At 47.9% G+C, this 18,593-nt stretch overlaps 1 protein-coding gene across 1 annotated transcript in view; it reads left to right on the top strand.

Moving 5' to 3' along the window:
* The window catches only part of LOC129848522 (armadillo-like helical domain-containing protein 3), a gene marked incomplete at its 5' end in the record, with an annotated part of 52,228 nt that overhangs the window by 13,212 nt on the left and 20,423 nt on the right, over positions 1-18,593 (top strand). Inside the window, 2 exon segments of the mRNA XM_055915681.1 lie at positions 1,594-1,695; positions 17,216-17,274. Of these exon segments, the coding sequence (XP_055771656.1) occupies positions 1,594-1,695; positions 17,216-17,274 (161 nt within the window).

Here is an 18,593-nt window from a genome sequence, read left to right as displayed (position 1 = left end):
ACGCACGCACACACACACACACACACACACACACACACACACACACACACACACACACACACACACACACACACACACACACACACACACACACCCACCCTTTTCCCCTTGTGGACCATGTGCTTGGCTGGCTCATGGCCATGATGTCATAACCAGTCGTCTTGGACCTGATCCAGTCAGCCAGGATTGGAGGGAAGGTGGGATGAGGACAAATCAAAATGGAGGGAGGAGACTGGGGTGGAGTAGAAGTTGTTGGCTCCTGTTGTCTCGTATAGAGTCTTGACTAGCTAATAGTAGATCACTTCATAGCTTCTCTTCTTCTTGTCTCTACCGACAGTAACGTTCATTATTAGGTCGAACGTTCAACATTCAAATAACATTCCAGTAACGTGACTGTGAAGTTAAATGAACGTTGTTGAACGTAAATGGCCGTGTGCCTCTCCCTACCAGTGATGGATGTTGCAGTGGAGTTGTTGTGAGGTTGAGGGGTCTCTCCCTGGAGTTGTTGAGGGGTCTCTCCCTGGAGTTGTTGTGAGGTTGAGGGGTCTCTCCCTGGAGTTGTTGTGAGGTTGAGGGGTCTCTCCCTGGAGTTGTTGTGAGGTTGAGGGGTCTCTCCCTGGAGTTGTTGTGAGGTTGAGGGGTCTCTCCCTGGAGTTGTTGAGGGGTCTCTCCCTGGAGTTGTTGTGAGGTTGAGGGGTCTCTCCCTGGAGTTGTTGTGAGGTTGAGGGGTCTCTCCCTGGAGTTGTTGAGGGGTCTCTCCCTGGAGTTGTTGAGGGGTCTCTCCCTGGAGTTGTTGAGGGGTCTCTCCCTGGAGTTGTTGTGAGGTTGAGGGGTCTCTCCCTGGAGTTGTTGAGGGGTCTCTCCCTGGAGTTGTTGAGGGGTCTCTCCCTGGAGTTGTTGTGAGGTTGAGGGGTCTCTCCCTGGAGTTGATGAGGGGTCTCTCCCTGGAGTTGTTGGGAGGTTGAGGGGTCTCTCCCTGGAGTTGTTGAGGGGTCTCTCCCTGGAGTTGTTGGGAGGTTGAGGGGTCTCTCCCTGGAGTTGTTGTGAGGTTGAGGGGTCTCTCCCTGGAGTTGTTGAGGGGTTTCTCCCTGGAGTTGTTGGGAGGTTGAGGGGTCTCTCCCTGGAGTTGTTGTGAGGTTGAGGGGTCTCTCCCTGTTAAAGGATCTGTGTTTTATATTTCCACACTGAGGTTGGAATCATGCTGTGAAATAGTTTGAGAAAATGTGAATGTCCTTTTAGTGTAAGAGCTGTTTGAAAAGCTGCCTGAAATGTCAGCCTGTTTTGGTGGGTGGAGTTTTGACCTTTCTGGTGACATCACCAGGCTGTAAATTAGTTAATAGACCAATAAGAGAGTTCCGAACTTTTCTGCCAACAACGGCACATTTTCAGTTGTCCCCTCCCCACCCAGACCACTCCCAGACTGTCCTAGCTAAATCCTTGCTTCATGCCAAAAAGCTATTTTCGTTTCTTTTTGACCATTTTATTGTAAAACAATCAAAGTAAGGTACTTAGCTGTTACCCAAATTGATCTTTCAACATTTCAACATAACATTAGTGTAATGTTGAACCAACGTCGTGTGTCCTGCTTCCCAGTGATGAACTCTTCAGAACTTCCCCTGGATCCTAACCTCCAGACCAGTAACCTGCTCATCACCTTCCTCAAGTACTCCTCCATCGTCATGCAGGACACCAAAGGTTTAAATACACGGCTATCACTATCTCTACCTCTATCTCTCTACCTCTATCTCTCTACCTCTATCTCTCTATCTCTATCTCTCTACCTCTACCTCTCTCTCTATCTATATCACTATCTCTACCTCTATCTCTCTACCTCTATCTCTCTACCTCTATCTCTATCTCTCTACCTCTACCTCTCTCTCTATCTATATCACTATCTCTACCTCTATCTCTCTACCTCTATCTCTCTACCTCTATCTCTCTACCTCTACCTCTCTCTCTATCTATATCTCTCTCTCTACCACTATCTCTCTACCTCTACCTCTCTCTCTATCTATATCACTATCTCTACCTCTATCTCTCTACCTCTATCTCTCTACCTCTATCTCTCTACCTCTACCTCTCTCTCTATCTATATCTCTCTCTCTACCACTATCTCTCTACCTCTCTCTCTATCTATATCACTATCTCTACCTCTATCTCTCTACCTCTATCTCTCTACCTCTATCTCTCTACCTCTACCTCTCTCTCTATCTATATCACTATCTCTACCTCTATCTCTCTACCTCTATCTCTCTACCTCTATCGCTCTACCTCTATCTCTCTACCTCTACCTCTCTCTCTATCTATATCTCTCTCTTTACCTCTATCTCTCTACCTCTACCTCTCTCTCTATCTATATCTCTCTCTCTACCACTATCTCTCTACCTCTACCTCTCTCTCTATCTATATCACTATCTCTACCTCTATCTCTCTACCACTATCTCTCTCTCTATCTATATCTCTCTCTCTACCACTATCTCTACCTCTACCTCTCTCTCTCTCTCTCTCTCTCTCTCTCTCTCTCTCTCTCTCTCTCTCTCTATCTCTATCACTCTCTCTATCTATATCTCTCTCTACCACTATCTATCTCTCTTTACCTCTCTCTCTCTACCACTATTTCTCTCTCTCTCTCTCTCTCTCTCTCTCTCTCTCTCTCTCTCTCTACCTCTCTACCTCTCTACCTCTACCTCTATCAGGGCTGGAAACCTCATTCCACGGAGGATCTAGTGTCGGCTGGTTTTTGGTTAGACAACCAGGTGAGGGGAGTTCCTTATTAATTAGTGAGCTTAATTCATCAATCATAAAAAAAAAGAGGATTCGAACCAGGGTCTGTAGTGACGCCTCTAGCACTGAGATGCAGAGCGTTGGACCGCGGCGCCACTTGGGAGCCCTAAACAAGAAAACAATCAAGTCCAAGGGAGGAATGAAAACCCACAGACACTCAGTCCTCCGTGGAATGAGTTAACACTCTATATCTATCTATACCCTCTATCACTTCATCAATACTCCTCCAGTCAGACTCTATCTATACCCTCTATCACTTCATCAATACTCCTCCAGTCAGACTCCATCTATACCCTTTATCACTTCATCAATACTCCTCCAGTCAGACTCTATCTATACCCTCTATCACTTCATCAATACTCCTCCAGTCAGACTCTATCTATACCCTCTATCACTTCATCAATACTCCTCCAGTCAGACTATATCTATACCCTCTATCATTTCATCAATACTCCTCCAGTCAGACTCTATCTATACCCTTTATCACTTCATCAATACTCCTCCAGTCAGACTCTATCTATACCCTTTATCACTTCATCAATACTCCTCCAGTCAGACTCTATCTATCTATACCCTCTATCACTTCATCAATACTCCTCCAGTCAGACTCTATCTATACCCTCTATCACTTCATCAATACTCCTCCAGTCAGACTCTATCTATACCCTCTATCACTTCATCAATACTCCTCCAGTCAGACTCTATCTATACCCTCTATCACTTCATCAATACTCCTCCAGTCAGACTCTATCTATACCCTTTATCACTTCATCAATACTCCTCCAGTCAGACTCTATCTATACCCTCTATCACTTCATCAATACTTCTCCACAGTCAGACTCTATCTATACCCTCTATCACTTCATCAATACTCCTCCAGTCAGACTCTATCTATACCCTTTATCACTTCATCAATACTCCTCCAGTCAGACTCTATCTATACCCTTTATCACTTCATCAATACTTATCCACAGTCAGACTCTATCTATACCCTCTATCACTTCATCAATACTCCTCCAGTCAGACTCTATCTATACCCTCTATCACTTCATCAATACTCCTCCAGTCAGACTCTATCTATACCCTCTATCACTTCATCAATACTTCTCCACAGTCAGACTCTCTCTATACCCTCTATCACTTCATCAATACTCCTCCAGTCAGACTCTATCTATACCCTCTATCACTTCATCAATACTCCTCCAGTCAGACTATATCTATCTATACCCTCTATCACTTCATCAATACTCCTCCAGTCAGACTCTATCTATACCCTTTATCACTTCATCAATACTCCTCCAGTCAGACTCTATCTATACCCTCTATCACTTCATCAATACTCCTCCAGTCAGACTCTATCTATACCCTCTATCATTTAATCAATACTCCTCCAGTCAGACTCTATCTATACCCTCTATCACTTCATCAATACTCCTCCAGTCAGACTCTATCTATACCCTCTATCACTTCATCAATACTCCTCCAGTCAGACTCTATCTATACCCTCTATCACTTCATCAATACTCCTCCAGTCAGACTCTATCTATCTATACCCTCTATCACTTCATCAATACTCCTCCAGTCAGACTCTATCTATACCCTCTATCACTTCATCAATACTCCTCCAGTCAGACTCTATCTATACCCTCTATCACTTCATCAATACTCCTCCAGTCAGACTCTATCTATACCCTCTATCACTTCATCAATACTCCTCCAGTCAGACTCTATCTATACCCTCTATCACTTCATCAATACTCCTCCAGTCAGACTCTATCTATACCCTCTATCACTTCATCAATACTCCTCCAGTCAGACTCTATCTATACCCTCTATCACTTCATCAATACTCCTCCAGTCAGACTCTATCTATACCCTCTATCACTTCATCAATACTCCTCCAGTCAGACTCTATCTATACCCTCTATCACTTCATCAATACTTCTCCACAGTCAGACTCTATCTATACCCTTTATCACTTCATCAATACTCCTCCAGTCAGACTATATCTATACCCTCTATCACTTCATCAATACTCCTCCAGTCAGACTCTATCTATACCCTCTATCACTTCATCAATACTCCTCCAGTCAGACTCTATCTATACCCTCTATCACTTCATCAATACTCCTCCAGTCAGACTCTATCTATACCCTCTATCACTTCATCAATACTCCTCCAGTCAGACTCTATCTATCTATACCCTCTATCACTTCATCAATACTTCTCCACAGTCAGACTCTATCTATACCCTCTATCACTTCATCAATACTCCTCCAGTCAGACTCTATCTATCTATACCCTCTATCACTTCATCAATACTTCTCCACAGTCAGACTCTATCTATACCCTCTATCACTTCATCAATACTCCTCCAGTCAGACTCTATCTATCTATACCCTCTATCACTTCATCAATACTTCTCCACAGTCAGACTCTATCTATACCCTCTATCACTTCATCAATACTCCTCCAGTCAGACTCTATCTATACCCTCTATCACTTCATCAATACTCCTCCAGTCAGACTCTATCTATCTATACCCTCTATCACTTCATCAATACTTCTCCACAGTCAGACTCCATCTATACCCTCTATCACTTCATCAATACTCCTCCAGTCAGACTCTATCTATACCCTCTATCACTTCATCAATACTTCTCCACAGTCAGACTCTATCTATACCCTCTATCACTTCATCAATACTCCTCCAGTCAGACTCTATCTATACCCTCTATCACTTCATCAATACTCCTCCAGTCAGACTCTATCTATCTATACCCTCTATCACTTCATCAATACTTCTCCACAGTCAGACTCTATCTATACCCTCTATCACTTCATCAATACTCCTCCAGTCAGACTCTATCTATACCCTCTATCACTTCATCAATACTCCTCCAGTCAGACTCTATCTATACCCTCTATGACTTCATCAATACTCCTCCAGTCAGACTCTATCTATACCCTATATCACTTCATCAATACTCCTCCACAGTCAGACTCTATCTATACCCTTTATCACTTCATCAATACTCCTCCAGTCAGACTCTATCTATACCCTCTATCACTTCATCAATACTTCTCCACAGTCAGACTCTATCTATCTATACCCTCTATCACTTCATCAATACTCCTCCAGTCAGACTCTATCTATACCCTCTATCACTTCATCAATACTCCTCCAGTCAGACTCTATCTATACCCTCTATCACTTCATCAATACTCCTCCAGTCAGACTCTATCTATACCCTCTATCACTTCATCAATACTCCTCCACAGTCAGACTCTCTCTCTCTATACCCTCTATCACTTCATCAATACTCCTCCAGTCAGACTCTATCTATACCCTCTATCACTTCATCAATACTTCTCCACAGTCAGACTCTATCTATCTATACCCTCTATCACTTCATCAATACTCCTCCACAGTCAGACTCTATCTATACCCTCTATCACTTCATCAATACTCCTCCACAGTCAGACTCTCTCTCTCTATACCCTCTATCACTTCATCAATACTCCTCCAGTCAGACTCTATCTATACCCTCTATCACTTCATCAATACTCCTCCAGTCAGACTCTATCTATACCCTCTATCACTTCATCAATACTCCTCCAGTCAGACTATATCTATACCCTCTATCACTTCATCAATACTCCTCCAGTCAGACTCTATCTATACCCTCTATCACTTCATCAATACTCCTCCAGTCAGACTCTATCTATACCCTCTATCACTTCATCAATACTCCTCCAGTCAGACTCTATCTATACCCTCTATCACTTCATCAATACTCCTCCAGTCAGACTCTATCTATACCCTCTATCACTTCATCAATACTCCTCCAGTCAGACTCTATCTATACCCTCTATAACTTCATCAATACTCCTCCAGTCAGACACAATCTATACCCTCTATCACTTCATCAATACTCCTCCACAGTCAGACTCTCTATCTCTCTTTCTATTTATTCACTCTATCTCTATACCCTCTATCATGTACTTTCTTTCATTCTTTATTTTCTTGTTCAGTACTTCCCCCCTTTCTTCTCCTCTCTTCCCCCACTTCTCTCAATTCTCTTCTCAAAATACCAGCTGTCAAGTTGTCCTCCGTCTGTCTCTGTATCTCCTCTCTGTCAAGTTGTCCTCCCTCTGTCTCTGTATCTCCTCTCTGTCAAGTTGTCCTCCCTCTGTCTCTGTATCTCCTCTCTGTCTCTGTCAAGTTGTCCTCCCTCTGTCTCTGTATCTCCTCTCTGTCTCTGTCAAGTTGTCCTCCCTCTGTCTCTGTATCTCCTCTCTGTCAAGTTGTCCCCCCTCTGTCTCTGTATCTCCTCTCTGTCTCTGTCAAGTTGTCCTCCCTCTGTCTCTGTATCTCCTCTCTGTCAAGTTGTCCTCCCTCTGTCTCTGTATCTCCTCTCTGTCAAGTTGTCCCCCCTCTGTCTCTGTATCTCCTCTCTGTCTCTGTCAAGTTGTCCTCCCTCTGTTTCTGTATCTCCTCTCTGTCAAGTTGTCCCCCCTCTGTCTCTGTATCTCCTCTCTGTCAAGTTGTCCTCCCTCTGTCTCTGTATCTCCTCTCTGTCAAGTTGTCCCCCCTCTGTCTCTGTATCTCCTCTCTGTCTCTGTCAAGTTGTCCTCCCTCTGTCTCTGTATCTCCTCTCTGTCAAGTTGTCCTCCCTCTGTCTCTGTATCTCCTCTCTGTCAAGTTGTCCTCCCTCTGTCTCTGTATCTCCTCTCTGTCAAGTTGTCCTCCCTCTGTCTCTGTATCTCCTCTCTGTCTCTGTCAAGTTGTCCTCCCTCTGTCTCTGTATCTCCTCTCTGTCTGTGTCAAGTTGTCCTCCCTCTGTCTCTGTATCTCCTCTCTGTCTCTGTCAAGTTGTCCTCCCTCTGTCTCTGTATCTCCTCTCTGTCTCTGTCAAGTTGTCCTCCCTCTGTCTCTGTATCTCCTCTCTGTCAAGTTGTCCTCCCTCTGTCTCTGTATCTCCTCTCTGTCTCTGTCAAGTTGTCCTCCCTCTGTCTCTGTATCTCCTCTCTGTCAAGTTGTCCTCCCTCTGTCTCTGTATCTCCTCTCTGTCAAGTTGTCCTCCCTCTGTCTCTGTATCTCCTCTCTGTCAAGTTGTCCCCCCTCTGTCTCTGTATCTCCTCTCTGTCTCTGTCAAGTTGTCCTCCCTCTGTCTCTGTATCTCCTCTCTGTCAAGTTGTCCTCCCTCTGTCTCTGTATCTCCTCTCTGTCTCTGTCAAGTTGTCCTCCCTCTGTCTCTGTATCTCCTCTCTGTCTCTGTCAAGTTGTCCTCCCTCTGTCTCTGTATCTCCTCTCTGTCAAGTTGTCCTCCCTCTGTCTCTGTATCTCCTCTCTGTCTCTGTCAAGTTGTCCTCCCTCTGTCTCTGTATCTCCTCTCTGTCAAGTTGTCCTCCCTCTGTCTCTATCTCCTCTCTGTCAAGTTGTCCTCCCTCTGTCTCTGTATCTCCTCTCTGTCTCTGTCAAGTTGTCCTCCCTCTGTCTCTGTATCTCCTCTCTGTCAAGTTGTCCTCCCTCTGTCTCTGTATCTCCTCTCTGTCAAGTTGTCCTCCCTCTGTCTCTGTATCTCCTCTCTGTCAAGTTGTCCCCCTCTGTCTCTGTATCTCCTCTCTGTCTCTGTCAAGTTGTCCTCCCTCTGTCTCTGTATCTCCTCTCTGTCTCTGTCAAGTTGTCCTCCCTCTGTCTCTGTATCTCCTCTCTGTCAAGTTGTCCTCCCTCTGTCTCTGTATCTCCTCTCTGTCAAGTTGTCTTCCCTCTGTCTCTGTATCTCCTCTCTGTCTCTGTCAAGTTGTCCTGTCTCTGTATCTCCTCTCTGTCAAGTTGTCCTCCCTCTGTCTCTGTATCTCCTCTCTGTCAAGTTGTCCCCCCTCTGTCTCTGTATCTCCTCTCTGTCTCTGTCAAGTTGTCCTCCCTCTGTCTTTGTATCTCCTCTCTGTCTCTGTCAAGTTGTCCTCCCTCTGTCTCTGTATCTCCTCTCTGTCAAGTTGTCCTCCCTCTGTCTCTGTATCTCCTCTCTGTCAAGTTGTCCTCCCTCTGTCTCTGTATCTCCTCTCTGTCTCTGTCAAGTTGTCCTCCCTCTGTCTCTGTATCTCCTCTCTGTCAAGTTGTCCTCCCTCTGTCTCTGTATCTCCTCTCTGTCTCTGTCAAGTTGTCCTGTATCTGTATCTCCTCTCTGTCAAGTTGTCCTCCCTCTGTCTCTGTATCTCCTCTCTGTCAAGTTGTCCCCCCTCTGTCTCTATCTCCTCTCTGTCTCTGTCAAGTTGTCCTCCCTCTGTCTCTGTATCTCCTCTCTGTCTCTGTCAAGTTGTCCTCCCTCTGTCTCTGTATCTCCTCTCTGTCAAGTTGTCCTCCCTCTGTCTCTGTATCTCCTCTCTGTCAAGTTGTCCTCCCTCTGTCTCTGTATCTCCTCTCTGTCAAGTTGTCCCCCCTCTGTCTCTGTATCTCCTCTCTGTCAAGTTGTCCCCCCTCTGTCTCTGTATCTCCTCTCTGTCTCTGTCAAGTTGTCCCCCCTCTGTCTCTGTATCTCCTCTCTGTCAAGTTGTCCCCCCTCTGTCTCTGTATCTCCTCTCTGTCTCTGTCAAGTTGTCCCCCCTCTGTCTCTGTATCTCCTCTCTGTCAAGTTGTCCTCCCTCTGTCTCTGTATCTCCTCTCTGTCAAGTTGTCCCCCCTCTGTCTCTGTATCTCCTCTCTGTCTCTGTCAAGTTGTCCTCCCTCTGTCTCTGTATCTCCTCTCTGTCAAGTTGTCCTCCCTCTGTCTCTGTATCTCCTCTCTGTCAAGTTGTCCTCCCTCTGTCTCTGTATCTCCTCTCTGTCTCTGTCAAGTTGTCCTCCCTCGGTCTCTGTATCTCCTCTCTGTCTCTGTCAAGTTGTCCTCCCTCTGTCTCTGTATCTCCTCTCTGTCTCTGTCAAGTTGTCCTCCCTCTGTCTCTGTATCTCCTCTCTGTCTCTGTCAAGTTGTCCTCCCTCTGTCTCTGTATCTCCTCTCTGTCAAGTTGTCCTCCCTCTGTCTCTGTATCTCCTCTCTGTCAAGTTGTCCTCCCTCTGTCTCTGTATCTCCTCTCTGTCAAGTTGTCCCCCCTCTGTCTCTGTATCTCCTCTCTGTCTCTGTCAAGTTGTCCTCCCTCTGTCTCTGTATCTCCTCTCTGTCTCTGTCAAGTTGTCCTCCCTCTATCTCTGTATCTCCTCTCTGTCAAGTTGTCCTCCCTCTGTCTCTGTATCTCCTCTCTGTCAAGTTGTCCTCCCTCTGTCTCTGTATCTCCTCTCTGTCTCTGTCAAGTTGTCCTGTCTCTGTATCTCCTCTCTGTCAAGTTGTCCTCCCTCTGTCTCTGTATCTCCTCTCTGTCAAGTTGTCCCCCCTCTGTCTCTGTATCTCCTCTCTGTCTCTGTCAAGTTGTCCTCCCTCTGTCTCTGTATCTCCTCTCTGTCTCTGTCAAGTTGTCCTCCCTCTGTCTCTGTATCTCCTCTCTGTCAAGTTGTCCTCCCTCTGTCTCTGTATCTCCTCTCTGTCAAGTTGTCCTCCCTCTGTCTCTGTATCTCCTCTCTGTCTCTGTCAAGTTGTCCTCCCTCTGTCTCTGTATCTCCTCTCTGTCAAGTTGTCCTCCCTCTGTCTCTGTATCTCCTCTCTGTCAAGTTGTCCCCCCTCTGTCTCTGTATCTCCTCTCTGTCAAGTTGTCCCCCCTCTGTCTCTGTATCTCCTCTCTGTCTCTGTCAAGTTGTCCCCCCTCTGTCTCTGTATCTCCTCTCTGTCAAGTTGTCCCCCCTCTGTCTCTGTATCTCCTCTCTGTCTCTGTCAAGTTGTCCCCCCTCTGTCTCTGTATCTCCTCTCTGTCAAGTTGTCCTCCCTCTGTCTCTGTATCTCCTCTCTGTCAAGTTGTCCCCCCTCTGTCTCTGTATCTCCTCTCTGTCTCTGTCAAGTTGTCCTCCCTCTGTCTCTGTATCTCCTCTCTGTCAAGTTGTCCTCCCTCTGTCTCTGTATCTCCTCTCTGTCAAGTTGTCCTCCCTCTGTCTCTGTATCTCCTCTCTGTCTCTGTCAAGTTGTCCTCCCTCGGTCTCTGTATCTCCTCTCTGTCTCTGTCAAGTTGTCCTCCCTCGGTCTCTGTATCTCCTCTCTGTCTCTGTCAAGTTGTCCTCCCTCTGTCTCTGTATCTCCTCTCTGTCAAGTTGTCCTCCCTCTGTCTCTGTATCTCCTCTCTGTCAAGTTGTCCTCCCTCTGTCTCTGTATCTCCTCTCTGTCAAGTTGTCCTCCCTCTGTCTCTGTATCTCCTCTCTGTCAAGTTGTCCTCCCTCTGTCTCTGTATCTCCTCTCTGTCAAGTTGTCCCCCCTCTGTCTCTGTATCTCCTCTCTGTCTCTGTCAAGTTGTCCTCCCTCTGTCTCTGTATCTCCTCTCTGTCTCTGTCAAGTTGTCCTCCCTCTGTCTCTGTATCTCCTCTCTGTCAAGTTGTCCTCCCTCTGTCTCTGTATCTCCTCTCTGTCAAGTTGTCCTCCCTCTGTCTCTGTATCTCCTCTCTGTCTCTGTCAAGTTGTCCTCCCTCTGTCTCTGTATCTCCTCTCTGTCAAGTTGTCCTCCCTCTGTCTCTGTATCTCCTCTCTGTCAAGTTGTCCCCCCTCTGTCTCTGTATCTCCTCTCTGTCTCTGTCAAGTTGTCCTCCCTCTGTCTCTGTATCTCCTCTCTGTCTCTGTCAAGTTGTCCTCCCTCTGTCTCTGTATCTCCTCTCTGTCAAGTTGTCCTCCCTCTGTCTCTGTATCTTCTCTCTGTCTCTGTCAAGTTGTCCTCCCTCTGTCTCTGTATCTCCTCTCTGTCAAGTTGTCCTCCCTCTGTCTCTGTATCTCCTCTCTGTCAAGTTGTCCTCCCTCTGTCTCTGTATCTCCTCTCTGTCAAGTTGTCCCCCCTCTGTCTCTGTATCTCCTCTCTGTCAAGTTGTCCCCCCTCTGTCTCTGTATCTCCTCTCTGTCTCTGTCAAGTTGTCCCCCCTCTGTCTCTGTATCTCCTCTCTGTCAAGTTGTCCCCCCTCTGTCTCTGTATCTCCTCTCTGTCTCTGTCAAGTTGTCCCCCCTCTGTCTCTGTATCTCCTCTCTGTCAAGTTGTCCTCCCTCTGTCTCTGTATCTCCTCTCTGTCAAGTTGTCCCCCCTCTGTCTCTGTATCTCCTCTCTGTCAAGTTGTCCCCCCTCTGTCTCTGTATCTCCTCTCTGTCTCTGTCAAGTTGTCCCCCCTCTGTCAAGTTGTCCCCCCTCTGTCTCTGTATCTCCTCTCTGTCTCTGTCAAGTTGTCCCCCCTCTGTCTCTGTATCTCCTCTCTGTCAAGTTGTCTTCCCTCTGTCTCTGTATCTCCTCTCTGTCAAGTTGTCCTCCCTCTGTCTCTGTATCTTCTCTCTGTCTCTGTCAAGTTGTCCTCCCTCTGTCTCTGTATCTCCTCTCTGTCAAGTTGTCCTCCCTCTGTCTCTGTATCTCCTCTCTGTCAAGTTGTCCTCCCTCTGTCTCTGTATCTCCTCTCTGTCAAGTTGTCCCCCTCTGTCTCTGTATCTCCTCTCTGTCTCTGTCAAGTTGTCCTCCCTCTGTCTCTGTATCTCCTCTCTGTCTCTGTCAAGTTGTCCTCCCTCTGTCTCTGTATCTCCTCTCTGTCAAGTTGTCCTCCCTCTGTCTCTGTATCTCCTCTCTGTCAAGTTGTCTTCCCTCTGTCTCTGTATCTCCTCTCTGTCTCTGTCAAGTTGTCCTGTCTCTGTATCTCCTCTCTGTCAAGTTGTCCTCCCTCTGTCTCTGTATCTCCTCTCTGTCAAGTTGTCCCCCCTCTGTCTCTGTATCTCCTCTCTGTCTCTGTCAAGTTGTCCTCCCTCTGTCTTTGTATCTCCTCTCTGTCTCTGTCAAGTTGTCCTCCCTCTGTCTCTGTATCTCCTCTCTGTCAAGTTGTCCTCCCTCTGTCTCTGTATCTCCTCTCTGTCAAGTTGTCCTCCCTCTGTCTCTGTATCTCCTCTCTGTCTCTGTCAAGTTGTCCTCCCTCTGTCTCTGTATCTCCTCTCTGTCAAGTTGTCCTCCCTCTGTCTCTGTATCTCCTCTCTGTCTCTGTCAAGTTGTCCTGTATCTGTATCTCCTCTCTGTCAAGTTGTCCTCCCTCTGTCTCTGTATCTCCTCTCTGTCAAGTTGTCCCCCCTCTGTCTCTATCTCCTCTCTGTCTCTGTCAAGTTGTCCTCCCTCTGTCTCTGTATCTCCTCTCTGTCTCTGTCAAGTTGTCCTCCCTCTGTCTCTGTATCTCCTCTCTGTCAAGTTGTCCTCCCTCTGTCTCTGTATCTCCTCTCTGTCAAGTTGTCCTCCCTCTGTCTCTGTATCTCCTCTCTGTCAAGTTGTCCCCCCTCTGTCTCTGTATCTCCTCTCTGTCAAGTTGTCCCCCCTCTGTCTCTGTATCTCCTCTCTGTCTCTGTCAAGTTGTCCCCCCTCTGTCTCTGTATCTCCTCTCTGTCAAGTTGTCCCCTCTCTGTCTCTGTATCTCCTCTCTGTCTCTGTCAAGTTGTCCCCCCTCTGTCTCTGTATCTCCTCTCTGTCAAGTTGTCCTCCCTCTGTCTCTGTATCTCCTCTCTGTCAAGTTGTCCCCCCTCTGTCTCTGTATCTCCTCTCTGTCTCTGTCAAGTTGTCCTCCCTCTGTCTCTGTATCTCCTCTCTGTCAAGTTGTCCTCCCTCTGTCTCTGTATCTCCTCTCTGTCAAGTTGTCCTCCCTCTGTCTCTGTATCTCCTCTCTGTCTCTGTCAAGTTGTCCTCCCTCGGTCTCTGTATCTCCTCTCTGTCTCTGTCAAGTTGTCCTCCCTCTGTCTCTGTATCTCCTCTCTGTCTCTGTCAAGTTGTCCTCCCTCTGTCTCTGTATCTCCTCTCTGTCTCTGTCAAGTTGTCCTCCCTCTGTCTCTGCATCTCCTCTCTGTCAAGTTGTCCTCCCTCTGTCTCTGTATCTCCTCTCTGTCAAGTTGTCCTCCCTCTGTCTCTGTATCTCCTCTCTGTCAAGTTGTCCCCCCTCTGTCTCTGTATCTCCTCTCTGTCTCTGTCAAGTTGTCCTCCCTCTGTCTCTGTATCTCCTCTCTGTCTCTGTCAAGTTGTCCTCCCTCTATCTCTGTATCTCCTCTCTGTCAAGTTGTCCTCCCTCTGTCTCTGTATCTCCTCTCTGTCAAGTTGTCCTCCCTCTGTCTCTGTATCTCCTCTCTGTCTCTGTCAAGTTGTCCTGTCTCTGTATCTCCTCTCTGTCAAGTTGTCCTCCCTCTGTCTCTGTATCTCCTCTCTGTCAAGTTGTCCCCCCTCTGTCTCTGTATCTCCTCTCTGTCTCTGTCAAGTTGTCCTCCCTCTGTCTCTGTATCTCCTCTCTGTCTCTGTCAAGTTGTCCTCCCTCTGTCTCTGTATCTCCTCTCTGTCAAGTTGTCCTCCCTCTGTCTCTGTATCTCCTCTCTGTCAAGTTGTCCTCCCTCTGTCTCTGTATCTCCTCTCTGTCTCTGTCAAGTTGTCCTCCCTCTGTCTCTGTATCTCCTCTCTGTCAAGTTGTCCTCCCTCTGTCTCTGTATCTCCTCTCTGTCAAGTTGTCCCCCCTCTGTCTCTGTATCTCCTCTCTGTCAAGTTGTCCCCCCTCTGTCTCTGTATCTCCTCTCTGTCTCTGTCAAGTTGTCCCCCCTCTGTCTCTGTATCTCCTCTCTGTCAAGTTGTCCCCCCTCTGTCTCTGTATCTCCTCTCTGTCTCTGTCAAGTTGTCCCCCCTCTGTCTCTGTATCTCCTCTCTGTCAAGTTGTCCTCCCTCTGTCTCTGTATCTCCTCTCTGTCAAGTTGTCCCCCCTCTGTCTCTGTATCTCCTCTCTGTCTCTGTCAAGTTGTCCTCCCTCTGTCTCTGTATCTCCTCTCTGTCAAGTTGTCCTCCCTCTGTCTCTGTATCTCCTCTCTGTCAAGTTGTCCTCCCTCTGTCTCTGTATCTCCTCTCTGTCTCTGTCAAGTTGTCCTCCCTCGGTCTCTGTATCTCCTCTCTGTCTCTGTCAAGTTGTCCTCCCTCGGTCTCTGTATCTCCTCTCTGTCTCTGTCAAGTTGTCCTCCCTCTGTCTCTGTATCTCCTCTCTGTCAAGTTGTCCTCCCTCTGTCTCTGTATCTCCTCTCTGTCAAGTTGTCCTCCCTCTGTCTCTGTATCTCCTCTCTGTCAAGTTGTCCTCCCTCTGTCTCTGTATCTCCTCTCTGTCAAGTTGTCCTCCCTCTGTCTCTGTATCTCCTCTCTGTCAAGTTGTCCCCCCTCTGTCTCTGTATCTCCTCTCTGTCTCTGTCAAGTTGTCCTCCCTCTGTCTCTGTATCTCCTCTCTGTCTCTGTCAAGTTGTCCTCCCTCTGTCTCTGTATCTCCTCTCTGTCAAGTTGTCCTCCCTCTGTCTCTGTATCTCCTCTCTGTCAAGTTGTCCTCCCTCTGTCTCTGTATCTCCTCTCTGTCTCTGTCAAGTTGTCCTCCCTCTGTCTCTGTATCTCCTCTCTGTCAAGTTGTCCTCCCTCTGTCTCTGTATCTCCTCTCTGTCAAGTTGTCCCCCCTCTGTCTCTGTATCTCCTCTCTGTCTCTGTCAAGTTGTCCTCCCTCTGTCTCTGTATCTCCTCTCTGTCTCTGTCAAGTTGTCCTCCCTCTGTCTCTGTATCTCCTCTCTGTCAAGTTGTCCTCCCTCTGTCTCTGTATCTTCTCTCTGTCTCTGTCAAGTTGTCCTCCCTCTGTCTCTGTATCTCCTCTCTGTCAAGTTGTCCTCCCTCTGTCTCTGTATCTCCTCTCTGTCAAGTTGTCCTCCCTCTGTCTCTGTATCTCCTCTCTGTCAAGTTGTCCCCCCTCTGTCTCTGTATCTCCTCTCTGTCAAGTTGTCCCCCCTCTGTCTCTGTATCTCCTCTCTGTCTCTGTCAAGTTGTCCCCCCTCTGTCTCTGTATCTCCTCTCTGTCAAGTTGTCCCCCCTCTGTCTCTGTATCTCCTCTCTGTCTCTGTCAAGTTGTCCCCCCTCTGTCTCTGTATCTCCTCTCTGTCAAGTTGTCCTCCCTCTGTCTCTGTATCTCCTCTCTGTCAAGTTGTCCCCCCTCTGTCTCTGTATCTCCTCTCTGTCAAGTTGTCCCCCCTCTGTCTCTGTATCTCCTCTCTGTCTCTGTCAAGTTGTCCCCCCTCTGTCAAGTTGTCCCCCCTCTGTCTCTGTATCTCCTCTCTGTCTCTGTCAAGTTGTCCCCCCTCTGTCTCTGTATCTCCTCTCTGTCAAGTTGTCTTCCCTCTGTCTCTGTATCTCCTCTCTGTCAAGTTGTCCTCCCTCTGTCTCTGTATCTTCTCTCTGTCTCTGTCAAGTTGTCCTCCCTCTGTCTCTGTATCTCCTCTCTGTCAAGTTGTCCTCCCTCTGTCTCTGTATCTCCTCTCTGTCAAGTTGTCCTCCCTCTGTCTCTGTATCTCCTCTCTGTCAAGTTGTCCCCCCTCTGTCTCTGTATCTCCTCTCTGTCAAGTTGTCCCCCCTCTGTCTCTGTATCTCCTCTCTGTCTCTGTCAAGTTGTCCCCCCTCTGTCTCTGTATCTCCTCTCTGTCAAGTTGTCCCCCCTCTGTCTCTGTATCTCCTCTCTGTCTCTGTCAAGTTGTCCCCCCTCTTTTTCTGTATCTCCTCTCTGTCAAGTTGTCCTCCGTCTGTCTCTGTATCTCCTCTCTGTCAAGTTGTCCCCCCTCTGTCTCTGTATCTCCTCTCTGTCAAGTTGTCCCCCCTCTGTCTCTGTATCTCCTCTCTGTCTCTGTCAAGTTGTCCCCCCTCTGTCAAGTTGTCCCCCCTCTGTCTCTGTATCTCCTCTCTGTCTCTGTCAAGTTGTCCCCCCTCTGTCTCTGTATCTCCTCTCTGTCAAGTTGTCTTCCCTCTGTCTCTGTATCTCCTCTCTGTCAAGTTGTCCTCCCTCTGTCTCTGTATCTCCTCTCTGTCAAGTTGTCCTCCCTCTGTCTCCTTCCCCCTTCCTGCTACTTTTTTCTTTTCATTGAGCTCTTTTTCAGTCCATATCTCTCCCTCAATGTTCATCTCTCTCCCTCAATGTTTCTCTCTCCCTCAATGTTTATCTCTCTCCCTCAATGTTTATCTCTCTCCCTCAATGTTTATCTCTCTCCCTCAATGTTTATCTCTCTCCCTCAATGTTTATCTCTCTCCCTCATCTGTCCTTTCTCATCCTTCCTGTCTCCCCTCTCCTTATTCCAGATGAAGAGTGCCAGATTCATTCTCCTCCTCTTTCTCTCTCTCTCTCTCTCTCTCTCTCTCTCTCTCTCTCTCTCTCTCTCTCTCTCTCTCTGTCTCTCTGTCTCTCTGTCTCTGTCTCTCTGTCTCTCTCTGTCCTCTCTCTCTCTCTCTCTCTCTGTCTCTCTGTCTCTCTGTCTCTCTCTGTCCTCTCTCTGTCTCTGTATCTCCTCTCTGTCTCTGTCTCTCTCTCCAGATGAACACAGACTCAACAGTGCCAGACTCTGTCTCATCATCCTCACCTGTATAACGGAGGTATGTACACCTGTGTAACGGAGGTATGTACACCTGTGTAACGGAGGTATGTACACCTGTGTAACGGAGGTATGTACACCTGTGTAACGGAGGTATGTACACCTGTTTGACGGAGGTATGTACACCTGTTTGACGGAGGTATGTACAACTGTGTGACGGAGGTATGTACACCTGTGTGACGGAGGTATGTACACCTGTGTGACGGAGGTATGTACACCTGTGTGACGGAGGTATGTACACCTGCGTGACGGAGGTATGTACACCTGCGTGACGGAGGTATGTACACCTGTTTGACGGAGGTATGTACACCTGTTTGACGGAGGTATGTACAACTGTGTGACGGAGGTATGTACACCTGCGTGACGGAGGTATGTACACCTGCGTGACGGAGGTATGTACACCTGCGTGACGGAGGTATGTACACCTGCGTGACGGAGGTATGTACACCTGCGTGATGGAGGTATGTACACCTGCGTGACGGAGGTATGTACACCTGCGTGACGGAGGTATGTACACCTGCGTGACGGAGGTATGTACACCTGCGTGACGGAGGCATGTACACCTGCGTGACGGAGGCATGTACACCTGCGTGATGGAGGTATGTACACCTGCGTGACGGAGGTATGTACACCTGCGTGACGGAGGTATGTACACCTGCGTGACGGAGGTATGTACACCTGCGTGACGGAGGCATGTACACCTGCGTGATGGAGGTATGTACACCTGCGTGACGGAGGTATGTACACCTGCGTGACGGAGGTATGTACACCTGCGTGACGGAGGTATGTACACCTGCGTGACGGAGGTATGTACACCTGCGTGATGGAGGTATGTACACCTGCTAGACGGAGGTATGTACACCTGCGTGACGGAGGTATGTACACCTGCGTGACGGAGGTATGTACACCTGCGTGACGGAGGTATGTACACCTGCGTGACGGAGGTATGTACACCTGCGTGACGGAGGTATGTACACCTGCGTGACGGAGGTATGTACACCTGCGTGACGGAGGTATGTACACCTGCGTGACGGAGGTATGTACACCTGCTTGACGGAGGTATGTACACCTGCGTGACGGAGGTATGTACACCTGCGTGACGGAGGCATGTACACCTGCGTGACGGAGGCATGTACACCTGCGTGACGGAGGTATGTACACCTGTGTGTATAGGACCAGTATGCTGATGCCTTTCTCTCTGTCCTATAGGACCAGTATGCTGATGTCTTTCTCTCTGTCCTATAGGACCAGTATGCTGATGTCTTTCTCTCTGTCCTATAGGACCAGTATGCTGATGTCTCCCTGTTCTATAGGACCAGT

This window comes from Salvelinus fontinalis, unplaced genomic scaffold, assembly GCF_029448725.1.
Source record: "Salvelinus fontinalis isolate EN_2023a unplaced genomic scaffold, ASM2944872v1 scaffold_1037, whole genome shotgun sequence".
Taxonomy (NCBI): Eukaryota; Metazoa; Chordata; class Actinopteri; order Salmoniformes; family Salmonidae; genus Salvelinus; species Salvelinus fontinalis.
The sequence above is the reverse complement of the archived record's forward strand: the minus strand, read 5'-3'. Positions and strand labels throughout refer to the sequence as shown.